This window comes from Aulonocara stuartgranti (assembly GCF_965226115.1).
Source record: "Aulonocara stuartgranti genome assembly, chromosome: 15".
NCBI lineage: Eukaryota > Metazoa > Chordata > Actinopteri > Cichliformes > Cichlidae > Aulonocara > Aulonocara stuartgranti.
The window spans coordinates 22,400,001-22,414,160 of NC_138951.1; the positions used below are offsets into that span (position 1 = coordinate 22,400,001).

The 14,160-nt window shown below is 41.4% G+C and overlaps 1 protein-coding gene and 1 long non-coding RNA gene across 3 annotated transcripts in view; one reads left to right on the forward strand and one right to left on the reverse strand.

The window, feature by feature from the left end:
* The first annotated feature begins 307 nt into the window (after positions 1-307).
* galnt14 (UDP-N-acetyl-alpha-D-galactosamine:polypeptide N-acetylgalactosaminyltransferase 14 (GalNAc-T14)) overlaps positions 308-14,160 on the forward strand; it is a 244,046-nt gene continuing 230,193 nt past the window's right edge. The window contains exon 1 of one of the 2 annotated variants that reach the window (XM_082505539.1): positions 308-1,643. In XM_082505539.1, coding sequence (XP_082361665.1) covers positions 1,482-1,643 — 162 coding nt within the window. In that variant the 5' untranslated portion in view covers positions 308-1,481. The remainder of the gene's footprint in view (positions 1,644-14,160) is intronic. The other variant, XM_082505537.1, reaches the window with a different exon arrangement.
* LOC309689259 lies at positions 1,650-9,209 on the reverse strand. The gene is made up of 3 exons (XR_014271314.1): positions 9,012-9,209; positions 4,626-4,693; positions 1,650-1,765 (listed from the first exon to the last, which is right to left on the reverse strand). It is a non-coding gene; the product is annotated as an uncharacterized lncRNA (long non-coding RNA).

Genomic DNA, 14,160 nt, shown 5'->3' on the forward strand with positions numbered 1-14,160 from the left:
TCAAACTTACTGCACTTACCTTCACTGTTTCAGGGTGCTATTAAAAATAGGCATGATGTCTTACAACATTACAGCATGTAATGAATTTAATTAAAAGTGGCCATAACTTCTTGGACTTGGACTATAACAAAAACATTCATAAACAATGTGTGATGCTGTGTTGTTGAACGTCATATTTAATTGGCATTGGTCAGAGGGAAGGATTCTCATTTTGATGAATGCATCAGTCCTCATGCCACTTCCTCATATCCTTGTTGCCAGTTTGGGAAATTTTAGTGTAATGGTTTACACATTTTACCTAACAAGCAAAAAAAAAAAAGTCCCTCCAGTTTTTGAATCATTGCGAGAATAACAATTGTCACCGCAGTATAAGGAGAAATAATCAGTAATGGAATAGATTTGGGGGAATGTACAACAAAGTAGAAAAACTTGAGGGACAAATATGTATACACCCGATAAAATCCAACCACGCCAACATTTTATTTTTCTATCAGCTGGTACCACATACAAAACACCGGGGCACAAACACACGGAAATGACCGTATAACGCAAGTATAAATTCTAGCAACAATGTCAGCCACTTACATAAGTTACATGTCAGACTCTAAAAAGATTAACTGAAGAAGTCTAAATCAGGCATTTGGGATTAGTTGAAAGCAGCTTTATAAACGTGGTAAGACTCTGCCCCCTGATGGTGAAGGTTTTAATTACATTCTGTCAAGGTTAATTACAAAAAGTACCTTTAAGCAGTACTTCATATTAGTTTCCTATTCTTCACACTTTTCAGAAACTGCAACTAACTTATTTTAATTTATGATAATCTGCCAGTTTTCCACATTGGTTATTATCGATAAACTCAAACTTGGATAACTTGGCTGAGCAGAAACTGCAAAATCCAAAAGTATGCAACAGATAAACAATAATCTATCAGAGCAAGGAAACAAGTAAATGCATGCCTACATCTTTCCCCAGTCAATGCCTGTCATGCTGACCTAACTGATCATTCTCCCTTTGTTTTCTCTCAGTTTTCTTCTCTCTTCTTCCTCCTTGTTATTTTGTTTCGGGCTCCTCCTTAGTGGAGTAGTTGCGGGTGTCGCCAGGTGGAGCTCCATGCTCTCCCAGTCAAACCTTCAGGAGGGTCCAGGACTCCCTCAGCGAAACACACACACACACACACACACACACACACACACACACACACACACACACAATAACATGCTCGCGCACACCAGCGCACGCGCTTACGGCTGTCAGGCGTGTCAGAGAAGCGCTCGCGCTTCTGTGAGTTGAAGGAGCGAGAGTGAGGGCGAGCGAGCGTGTAGTCGGTGCTTTACAGTGAGCGGGACCAGGCACGCTGCTGCCGTGTCAGTGAGTGGAGGCTGGCTCCGAGTCCGCTTCTTTCACTTCTTTTCTCGCTTCTGTGAAATGGACTTCTGACAGCAGCCGGGCTGCGGGCGCCGCCGGTTCCTCCTGACCGGAAAATGAAGCGACTCTGTCGGAGGCTGGCGGTGGCCGTGGCGGTGCTGGTGTGGCTGGGAGCGCTGGTTTACCTGCTGGTGTTGAGCCGGAGGAGGTTGCCGGAGCTCAGTCCAGGAGCGGTAGCAGGGGGAGGCGGAGTAGCAGGAGAGACAACCTACAACCAGGTGAAGTAAAAATATGACCTGCTGTGTACGCGTGGCGGACTTAAGCGGGACGTCTGCGGAGCTCGGGGCAGTCGCACTAGTTTTAGCAGCATCATGAACCCAAATCCCGAGTGAAGGAGTTTCTGAAACAGACATGGAAACGGAAAAAAAAGTTGTAAAGAATTGCTCCAATATGAGAAAGTCCTTTTTGACATTAATCTTAAGTAAAGCAACCAAATTGTCAGAAAAAAAAGTCTAGTGAAGTTTAATGATGGGGGGAAAGTGTTTACTCTTTGTAATTACCTCCGGTGGACCTAAACATCACTAATGAGCTCTTTCAATCGTTGCACTTTCTCTTAATGTATTGGTGAATTCTTGACCTGTAAAATACTTTGGCCATGCAGTGGACTAAAAACAAGACTAAAACATCTCAAAGGTGAGATGAGAGCAAATGCCACCAAAGATCCCAACTTTCTTCTGATTGCTTTTCTTGACTTGACTCCCAGAGTAAACTAAATGTTGTCTTCTGTGTTGCAAGTTAAAAACTTTTATTTTTCAGTAGATTTATTATCAGTGAAAAATCAGTTTTCTAATCCTACAGTATTCCTATCAGAGCAACTCAGTAAATTGTGAGGTAATACTCAGTTTGTCATTTTAAATTTCATTCCTTTTTTTAATGAAGTGTTGCACGCTCAGTATCCACTATCAGAGCTCTTATCATTGTTTAATTCAGTTATCAGATTGCAGTGGTTCCTTTGAAGATAATTGGGTTCATTTTCGACCCAGCTTGATACCCATGCCCTGTGTTCACTGCAGGACGTCTGTTATGCAAGAGACCCGCAACATGTTCACTGTAGCTGGGGGTATAAACGTATTGATCCTGTCTCTCTTACCTTGTTAAACAGAGCTGCCAGCGCACACATGCACACCATGTAGGAATTGTGTAACAGCCCAACTGAATGGTAAATGGCCTGTATTTGTATAGCGCTTTACTTAGTCCCTATGGACCCCAAAGCGCTTTACAGGACATCCAGTCATCCACCCATTCACACACACATTCACACACTGGTGATGGCAGCTACATTGTAGCCACAGCCACCCTGGGGCGCACTGACAGAGACGAGGCTGCCGGACACTGGCGCCACCAGGCCCTCTGACCACCATCAGTAGGCAATGGGTGAAGTGTCTTGCCCAAGGACACAACGACCGAGACTGTCGGAGCCGGGGCTCGAACCGGCAACCTTCCGATTACAAGACGAACTCCCAACTCTTGAGCCCCGATCGACCGAATGTCCGTAAGAATATGGTGAGATTGTCATACATGGTATAAACCACATAATTAGCAGGGATACTGTATGAATTTATCAAGAAAAGATTATCTATGCTTAAGATAAATTGTAGCTGACCTTTGTAAAGAGTGTTCTGGGTCAGGAATTTGTTTTGTTGTGAGGCACAACAGGTAAAATGCATCCGCTTCAATGTACTTTACCTGAATAAATCTAATGAATAAGGATCCAAGATGCAAGATTTTTAGATGGAAGTACCACTCCAGTGTGTATGTGCAGGGCATTTCTGTGTGAGGACTGCTACATATTCAGCATCTCCACCACACGCTGGGACTCAGCAGTCTGTGTCAAAGGAACATGTGTTTATAGAAACTGCAAAAAATACAAAAAATAAATTCTGCATATGAAGTAGGAAAGATCTCTCATAAGCTGTTGTGTTCTTTGTGCTTTTCTGAAATTAATATGCATGTACTCGAATCACATTATTTGTTCTTCAACACCAGCGTACAGACCTCTGACCTCCCCGAGGCCCTTGTTAATGTTTGCTTGTTGCTAAAGTGCACACTAAGCACTGAATGAAGGCTTTCAGAAAGTTCTGAGTACACAGCAGAAACCCACGTTGCAGTTAGACCACCTGCAGTGTGCGTTTATTTTTGTGAGTGTATGTGTGATCTGTTACAGTGCAGTGAATTTAGAGCTAGTGTAAAAGCTGCTTCACAGGAATTCCATTCTTCACATCATCCTATATATACAGAATAGATTTACACTTCTGCGTCAGCTCTATGTCGTAACTTATGCCATAACCGGAACCCTATTTTAACCCTACACTGCAACCTTCTACCTGGTGTGCACCTCCCAAGAAACATAATGCGGGTTGAAGCACAACGCAATAACTCGAATACTGTGGAAAGTTGTTGTGTAGGAATAAAAGGAGTTTCCAGTTACTATGAAAGTTACGACGTAGGATAAATCAAGCTTTAGGCTTCTCTGAAACCTGCAACCAGCTTTTCAATGGAGGCCTACAGCTGTAGGTATTCTCTGTCTGAAAAAGAGCTGTTTTAACTCCATCTTTCTCCCTTTAATCCAACTTTATTTTGATTGGGTGCCCTTCTTAAACAGGAGGTTTGAACAGCAGGTGCGTGTGCTTGACTGTGTGCACGTATTGACTATTATAGAGTAGCATGCTCTGTCTGCGTGGGCAGAAAGGTTCGCAGACTGAGTCAAAAGCAGGAAGATAAGTCATCATTCGTGACAGTCTTACTCACCTTGTCACTCTACCGTGACTGTAGATTTCAACATTTGTTTGATAGAATACTAAAAAGATCAGGAAAGCAAAACCACAGTGTTAGCAAAGGGTGTGCACTGAAGTCAGAGTATACAATTTGGAGCAAAGTATGTATATCTCACTCCTTGGGGCTTAAAAAGTTGGAGTGGTTCATCAGATGATCTGGGAAACTCATCTCTTATAAGATACTAGAGATGTGTTCAAATGTCCATTTGATATATAGCGCACTACATATATAGAGTCCGCAGTTTTATAGCGCTGATTGAAATCTCAGCTGTAAATTTCATCCTCTATGTTATGTTCTACAAAAATCGCCACATGAGACAGCAAGAAGTGGGTTACAGGCGCTTTATTGTATATCCATCGAAGGAGACCGCCGCCTCGCTATCTGTTAAAGAATTCTGATGTAGTGTGCTAATGTGATTTTCTTACCTGTTGAGAGGGGAGCATAATACTCCTTGGATGTCTCAGCGGTGCGGTGGCTTGTTTCCTCCCCTGCCCTAGCAGTAGGATTAAAAAAACGAAATTATGCGAGACACCTACAAGAAACATATTTGAGACTTTTCAGTCTAAACTGTAAATATGTTGGAGACGTGTTATTAAGTAGCATGCTTATGAAACCTTTGCACACAAGCAATAAGAGTGAAGCTGCTGCTGTTAAAAAACAAACTGTTATTACGTTGCATTTGGCTGTGCTTCGAAGGGGTTTGAAATGCATATACTGGAGATACAGTTACAGCAGCCCTTTCCTTCTTTTGCTCTTGTAGGTGGATTTGGTTCAGCTGAAGTACGCTGTAAATAAAGTTTGCACAGATGGTGTGTGGATTAGACTTTTTTTATTTTAAGAATACAGAGTCGTATGTCAGTCACAATGTGTGTGTATACCCAAAAACTGTGTTACATTGCACCATATAGAGGATGAAAGTATAAGCCGACTGCTGTCAGATTTGAAAGACAAACTGTCTCACCCTGTGAGATGATGGATGGACTATCTAGGGACACCTGGGGAACAGCTGGGCAGATGGGTGATGATGGTCAGGTGATGTGCCTCTGCATTGACCTTCAGAGTTGGAGTGACTGAAGTGGCAAATCATGTGTTTGTGCACAACTAGCTCATGAAGAAGGACGGCCTGGCAGAGATGAGTTAAGCTAACTCAGTGATGATCAACGTGATTATGCTGAACAAGAGAAACCCTTAAGCAGCTGACTTCCAAAGCAATTGTAATTTTTGACAATAATTTATGTAGAACGTTACATTATTGTAAATGCCCCCTCATTAACAATAATGTAAAGTCGGGAACAATATGAATCGTCTTAATTTTGAGGCGTGCCTTAATTTTGTGTGAATAGGGAGGTGTTTTCAAACTGCTGATAATTCATGCAATGAAGCTTAATCTGCTGTTGCTCTCATTGTATGTTGACCTGGATAAGATTCTCAGCTAAATGCCTCAAATCTGAAATCTGAAATGTAATTAAACTACTTCAGTTGGAGGGATAGAAACAGCTGCAACCACTTTAGCCTATCAAAAGAAGAGGAAAAAAAGAGTGTCTTGTCTTGTCTTGTGTGGACTTGTTCGGTAAGCTGTGAGCCTACAAGCTAATGAGAGAATCGCTGTTCATTCAGCAGAACAGTGTGTGTGTGTGTGTGTGTGTGTGTGTGTGTGTCTTGTGTGTGTGTGTGTGTGTGTGTGTAAAAATGAATGTATCATTTTCAAGTCAGGACACACATGCTGAAATGTACCTCGGCTAATACCCAGCCAGATACAGACTTGCCAACTTAATCCTACAGTTTTTCACACCCAGTGTAAATCTGTAGGTACAGATTTGCCTGGTATCATCATTACCATGCACACAGTCTGCTTGTATCATAAGAAAAGAAGAATATATTTGGCTCTTTCTAGTGCCGTGGTGTATTCTCCAAATGCAAGTTTAAACAGGAGCGCTAGAGAAGTGATACAGTCTTAATTAGAGAGAAAAACATTTGGAATCAAACCAAATGTATCTATAAAAAAACAGGAAACTTGTCTGAGGAATTTTGCTCAACAGAAACTTCTTAGTTTTAAATTCCTAATTCAGTGTAAAATCCTTTTGTGCAATATTTGATGATACACTCTGCTAGCTGTCCCATTAAACTTAAAATATTCTTTCTGTTTGTGCATGCAAAATGATCTTGTCTATCCACATCCACACCCCTGAGTTCATGCAAGCTGTCAATGTGCATGTGAAATTTGACTGTGCAGACTGTGTGACTGAGAAATGAGTGTGTGCACGTTTGCTGTCACATTAGAATAAAAATAAGAGAGTCACCTCCTCACAACTGGGAACAGTTGGTGAGTACTCAGTGATTACATTGAATACTTCTTCACATTTAGTGACTGAATTTAAGTAATTGCAGCGATATGTTGGTTGCACAGACATTGAGAATATAATTACTTATAAACCTCATGGTGACTAATTTTGTTTGCAACATAATTGCACAGGTAATACAATGGAAGGCAACTTGTCTTCAGATATTCACGGTCCAACTAGAACTGCCTGCAATCATTCTCAGACAGACTGGCAAAGGTTTGCAAATAACTGCTGATTCATTAATACAGATTGCCAACATGTTCCAATCAATCTCACTTAGTCTTTGCTGAAAAGTACAACAATTTCTAATCTCTGAGCTCTGGCTATAGACTCTAAATGTAAGTAGTTATTATGAATTTCTGGGTTTGGCAACAGATTTGTCATTACTGATGACATATCACAAATAATTGTTATATTGCAACAAAGAGATGGCATTTAATTGACAATTCGTTCCCATCCAGCCTGAGACTGATGGCAGTCTGACTCCACCTTATTGCAGACAGTAACTGTCTGCAAGTCGTCACAGACCTGGAGCCCAACTTCAAAGCAAACATTTCAAATGCAGTGAGATTTTTAGTTTATTACACATGATCGCAGTAATTTTGGTTGTGGCGTGGTCTCCAATCACTGTTTCTCTCTTTTTTGTGACTGTAGCTTTATGTTTGACTTATTGCCATCTAAGTCTTTGCACATCTTTTTTGTTGTTGTTGACCGAATGCTTAGTTAATATAATAATTTTCCTTTATTTTTGTTCTTTTTTTACACTCGTTTGAATTAGTCTAAATTTGCTTGTAGCTGTTTCAATGTTGGCAAACAGTGCTTGTTTTTGTGTGAATGAATGCAGTCTCAAGGCGTGTGTTTGGCATTCAGAACTACAAACTCCACCCTGATCGTTTCTGGTTTATCGCGAATTCCACTGCAGAAGCAGGAATGTTTGTGGGGCAGGAATTACGACACAAAAAAAACAAGGTTCGTGCTGTATAAATGCAAGCTAATCTCACGAATTCTTGAAAGGCCATAGGAGGTGGACAATACGTCACACTTCTGGAACTTTATCCTTTCTGTTTATGAAAAAAATCTTAATCCTAGTTGCACTTCGGAAATTGAACAAGCAAGATTTCTAAACAAACATGTATGTTCCTGTGGTAATGAAACATGCATCCAATCATGTACCGCTTACATAGGGTCCTATCCTTGTTGTTGACCTAATTACACTGTAAGTACCGTATTTCCCGGACTACAAAGTGCACCTGAATATTAGCTGCACAAGCTAAAATCAGGGGAAAATCCTGTTTTTTACATACATTAGCCGCACCTGACCAAAAGCCGCAGGTGTTTCAATGTTGACTCATCATATGTAAGAGAATATGCACAAAGGGAATTGTCAGGAAAGAGATGGCTGTTTGGAGACACACCCCTTTTATTAATATTTTGAAAAACAAGTTATGGGTACATATTTGCATAACTTTTTAGGTATATGTACAAGCAGTGTTGGTCAAGTTACTTGAAAAAAAGTAATCAGTAACTAATTACTGATTACTTCCCCAAAAAAGTAATCCCGTTACTTTACTGATTACTTATTTTCAAAAGTAATTAATTACTTAGTTACTTTTTAAAAACATGATTTACAACCTGAAGAGGTGATAAAGCGATAGATCTTTCAGCCCAATTCTACTTTTTCTACATAATCCATCATACAAAATGTAATCAAATGGAAAAATCTCTTTTTTTTAACTTGTTTTATCAGTTTTAATCTTTTAACTTTATGCATCAAGCAAAAATTTAATTATATGCAACATTCTCTGAGTTGAATAAATTAGTTTAACATTTAAACCTATTTTCTGCACATTCCAGCACATAAAATAAAATATTTTTTGTGTTTACACTCACTCTTTCAAATAGATGCAAGTAAAACACTTGAAGAATCCGCGACTTTCTCTGTGAGTCTCCCATTACGTCGTTGCGCACTTGGTACTTGCTTGGAAGTTTAGGGATTTTTTCGCTTTAAAAAGAAGTTTTCTTCCCACGCACAACAGACGCTAATGTTTTTGTCACTTTTTATGGAATCAAACTCAAAGTAAGGTCAGTACTTCCACGCTTTAAACGCTGCACGCTCATACTCTCTCCCGCACTCGATATATTATCCATTGTTGATCTGCACACAGCTGTTGTCACTAACGGCGCACTCGCTTACGTCACTGTCGTGAGACATTCTCGCAAAAAATCACGGTTTTAGTAACGCAGTAACGCAGCGTTCCTACGGGAAAGTAACGGTAATCTAATTACCATTTTTGCAATAGTAATCCCTTACTTTACTCGTTACTCGAAAAAGTAATCAGATTACGCCCATCTCTGTGTACAAGTAGCGGTAATTACAAGTACGAAACATGTACTGTGCTTCATAAATGAGTAACAAATGTAGTACATAACAATAACCTACAGCACACCAGAAAAATAGATTCAGACTACCTTTTAGGCTCAGGTGCAGTGACACGGCTTTAACAAGAAGAAAAGTCAAGTCATTCACCACCATCTTTCTCTTCTTCCTGCGCACTAAAACCACCAAAGTCCTCTCCTCCAGTGTCGGATACGAACAGGCTCAGGATGGCTACGTCATCCATTCTCAGCTTCTTTCATTCGTTGTCACTTGCAAAACCAAAGAAATCCTCGTTGTCAGTGTCAGAGTCGAACACCCTCTGAAGGGCCGTGGCGGTGTCCTCCTCTCCATAATGCAGCAGTCCAGCCCTTGATCATGGATGTTTTCACACTTTTCCACGCTGTCAGAATCCAATGGTGGAGTTGAGCATAACTTGCTCTTCGCAAGTTTATCGCCGCTCGTCATCCACGACTCCCACTGAACGCGTAGCGTTAATTTGAAGTTTGTTTTTCGCGCTACTTGTACAGCACTATGTTGCCTGGCGGATGGACACGTGACCAACATACCACTCTTGAACCCCGATACTGTGTGTCTGATCACATGCCCTTCCGCCAGGCAACGTAGTGCCGTACAACAGCGGAACAAACAAAACAAATCGTCTTACGATATGACAAAAATCATGGACAATCCATAGAAAAGCCGCACCTGACTAAAAGCCGCAGGGTTCAAAGCTTGTGCAAAAAGTAGCGGCTTATAGCCCGACAATTACGGTATATTATTGACACGGTTGATTAAAGGTGTGTCTTTGCAGAGGTGTGTAAATGGTAGGCAGGTAACATTTACACACCTCCAACATTTGAAAACAATCAGCAGGTTGCCATTTTTTAATCAGAAGGAACCTTTAAGCTACTTGTCTGTGGCTGCTAAAAAACATTAATTTTTTTAGTACATGTCAAGCATTTGTGTGTGAGTGTATGCCAGGACAGAGGATGTGTCTTTTGTCAGCAATGCTCGTGCTGCTGAGTACTATTCAAATGCTAATGCAGAATTCCCACTCCTCACTGGATTAGCCTGCACTCCTGTTTACCTAGCATGACTACTTCCTGTACAAGGAAGGATACTCCTGTACTCTGTGCACACACAGAGAAATGCTTATATGCAGAATCACACCCTCATCTATATGCACGCACAAGAAAACTGGTATTTCTTGCGGGATCCCACACATGGACACACACATACACACTGAGAGAGCTTTTGGAGAGCCTTTGAAGCAGCATGGTTGGAGTGTGCCGTGTCCTCGGGCAGGTTGGCAGGGGGTCTTTATGGAATTTCTGCCTTCAGAAATCCAAACATGAGAGGAAACAATCTGTTGGTTCTTTGAATACTGAAGGACACTGCCTCACTGTGTGCCTCTCTCATTCTCTCTCTCTGGTGGAGGAATGTCAAGCGTCTCAGGGCAAGATGTTGATCAGATCTGGACCAGACAGAAATTATTTCTGTATGTAGTACATTATTCATTGAATTCATTATTTCACAGAGGATTCTCTCTTTAAATGATGAACACAATGGCACTGTGTCTAACAGAGTTAGCGCTGGTACTTCCTGACACTTTACAAAAGCACCACTGCTAATGCACTGTTTTGTTTAAAAAAATATACATGTTAGCAAATGATTGAAGAAAAGGTTTTATTAAATTGTTGAGGTGGCCATTGAATCGTTTTTGCCAGCTTTGCCCTTATTGTGCAAATTTGTCTTCGCTGAACTCTGATGGCAGAAGTTCCATACAGCGTAGTCTGTTTTTACATGATTGATTGACATTATATTGATCAAGTGACGAAAAGATGGTGTGATTGTCTGAAGCATTAGACTGATTAAAAGTTAAGAATCACCATGTGCACCCACCTTAGTAGTGACCAATTTTTAAGGATATTCTGCTGTTACTTTTGAACAGGGGCCAAACCAACTACGCCCTTCCACTCCTGTCCTGCCAACATCTGGTTGGTCTCATCCAGTCTAATGTGTGTTGTTATTCTTCAGTTGTTCCATTAAAAAAAATGCTTATTTCTAATCTTACCATCTTGTAAACCCTCCCTTTCACTTCTACCTCTATCCTTCTCTCACAAATCACTCCCAATACTTGTCTCCACCCACTCCACCCTCCCTGGACTCTCCTTCACCTCTCCAGTGCTTGTCTGTTCCTTATTAAAACGTCACCTGCACTACCTCCACTCCTTGCGTCTTACAGCTGCCTCCTTTTTTGCACACATGTATTCTGTGTGGCTTCTATTGACTTTTGCTGCTCTTCTCTCCAGAGCATACCTCCACCTCTCCAGGCTTTATTCCACCTGCTCCTGACGTTCAATGCAGATCAGTGTCATCTGCAAACATCAAAACCGACTGATGCAGTGATGAAAGAACTCAGTATTAGTGCATATTGTGATTTTTTTCTTTTGTCCCTTACTCATGGTTCAACCAATCACACAACTCGAATGCAAGATTGCTTAGTTCAGTATATAGAGTGACAGAGTGCTGTGAGAGTATTAACCCTGCTGCTTCAAGTTCCCTTGTTTTGTTTTTTGCACTAATCCCAAAGCCAATAGTAGCCCTTTTTTAAAATTAAAAAATAAATAAATAAAGGAAAAAAACACCTTAATTAATGGATTAATGGTTGATGCTACACACTGTAGTGCTCTATGCATGTAGAAAAACTTAAAATACAATATACATTTTCACAATATTCTTCTTCATACACTCAACAAAAATATAAACGCAACACCTTTGTTACTGCTCCCATTCTCCCATTCCCCATGGGATGGACGTAGAGACCTAAAATTCATTCCAGATACACAATATAACCATCCCTCCCAAACAGTGGTCACAAATCAGTCCAAATGTGTGGTAGTGGGCACATCTGCTATATTGAGATAATCCATCCCACCTCACAGGTGTGCCACATCAGGATGCTGATCTGACATCATGAGTAGTGCACAGGTGTACCTCAGACTGCCCACAACAAAAGGCCACCCTGGAATGTGCAGTTTTGTCTCACAGCAAAATGCCACAGATGCCACAAGCAATGAGGGAGCGTGCAATTGGCATGCTGACAGCAGGAATGTCAACCAGATCTGTCGCCCGTGCATTGAATGTTCATTTCTCAACCATAAGCCGTCTCCACAGGCGTTTCAGAGAATATGGCAGCACATCCAACCGGCCTCACAACTGCAGACCTCGTGTAACCACACCAGCCCAGGACCTCCACATCCAGCAGGTTCACCTCCAAGATCGCCACCCAGACAGCTGCTGGAACAATTGGTTTGCACAACCAAACAATTTCTGCACAAACTGTCAGAAACCGTCTCAGGGACGCTCAACTGCATGCCCGTCGTCCTCATCGGGGTCTTGACCTGACTCCAGCTCGTCACCGTAACAGACTTGTGTGGGCAAATGCTCACATTCGATGGCGTCTGGCACGTTGGAGAGGTGTGCGCTTCACGGATGAATCATGGTTCACATTGTTCAGGGCAGATGGCAGCTGAGAATGTCCCAGTTCTTGCATGGCCAGCATACTCACCGGACATGTCACCCATTGAGCATGTTCGGGATGTGCTTGACCGGCGTATACGACAGCGTGTACCAGTTCCCACGAATATCCAACAACCTCGCACAGCCATTGAAGTGGAGTGGACCAACATTCCACAGGCCACAATTGACAATCTGATAGATTCCATGCGACGATGTGTTGCACTGCATGAGGCAAATGGTGGTCACACCAGATACTGACCGGTTCTGGGTCCCCAGACCCCCAATAGCGCAAAAAACTGCACATTCCAGGGTGGCCTTTTGTTGTGGGCAGTCTGAGGTACACCTGTGCACTACTCATGATGTCAGATCAGCATCCTGATATGGCACACCTGTGAGGTGGGATGGATTATCTCAATATAGCAGATGTGCCCACTACCACACATTTGGACTGATTTGTGACCACTGTTTGGGAGGGATGGTTATATTGTGTATCTGGAATGAATTTTAGGTCTCTACGTCCATCCCATGGGGAATAGGAGCAGTAACAAAGGTGTTGCGTTTATATTTTTGTTGAGTGTAGCATCATTTTTAAAACAGTCATCAATTTATTAGCTTATTGCAATGTTTTTTGTGGAAATCTCTCTTACAATTTGACTTCTGTCTCAGTTTCTCTCTTTTCTTTCTCGAGAAAACAAGATCGATGCTCCAGTCACTGTGCTCGTCGTGTGTATCACAACGCCCAATCGCGCCACAATGGCACAAGGCACACTTACACACAATACTGTACACTACACTAAATAACACAAGAGCACACATACATAAACTGCATGCACACGCACAGTTGAAATTATTCATTTCCCTGTCATATGAAATGCAGTTATTGTTCCTTTCTCCTTCCCTCTCCCTATCAGGAGGCATTCACATGGACAAGAGGAGAGGGAAATGAGTTTTCAGAGCGGCTATAACCAGCTCCCAGGGAGGGAATAATAATAATAATGTTTTATATGAAGCACTCAGTTCAGCAGGGCCCACAGGTTGGCTAACTAGACTGGCCTCTGGCACTGGAGGACTCATTTGTGAAACACACTTACCACTGTGGAAATGAACCTAACTGAGGTTCAACAGCTACAGCGGCTGATATATCACTAAAGTTATGTCGCAGCTTTGCGATTTTCATGATGTTGGTTTGGAGAAATGCCAAACAATCAACCAGTTAAGTGTTTATTTTTGACTGGTATTGATGGTAGGGATAAAAGGGCACCAGTTTAAGCTTTTAATTAAACCATATGTTAATGGAAATTTGTCATGTCTTTGAGTAGGTTCAGAGGTTTCCTAACATGTTTTTTCCCTGACATTTCATAGTGTTATATTGTCATAACATAGACTTAGTGTTATTTTTTTACAATAATTATTATAAAATATGATTATATTTTGGCCATGTTTCTCAGTTTTCCCATGTCTGTATCATAATGAGAAATGTGAAGCTAAATATTTGCAGACATCACCCAGCAGAGATCCATGTCAGAACGCTAATGTGCCAAGCAGTCAGACTGGACATGTGGTGGTTTGGTGTAAATCAGTTCCCATGTTTCTGCTTTGTGTTTAGTATACTGATTCATATTCTATTCTATCTGTTTCATATCAAAGCAAATGTAGGTTTAAAAAAATCTGAGATCTCAAACAAAACAGACGGAAATGTTGCTGTGAAAGTCTTTACAG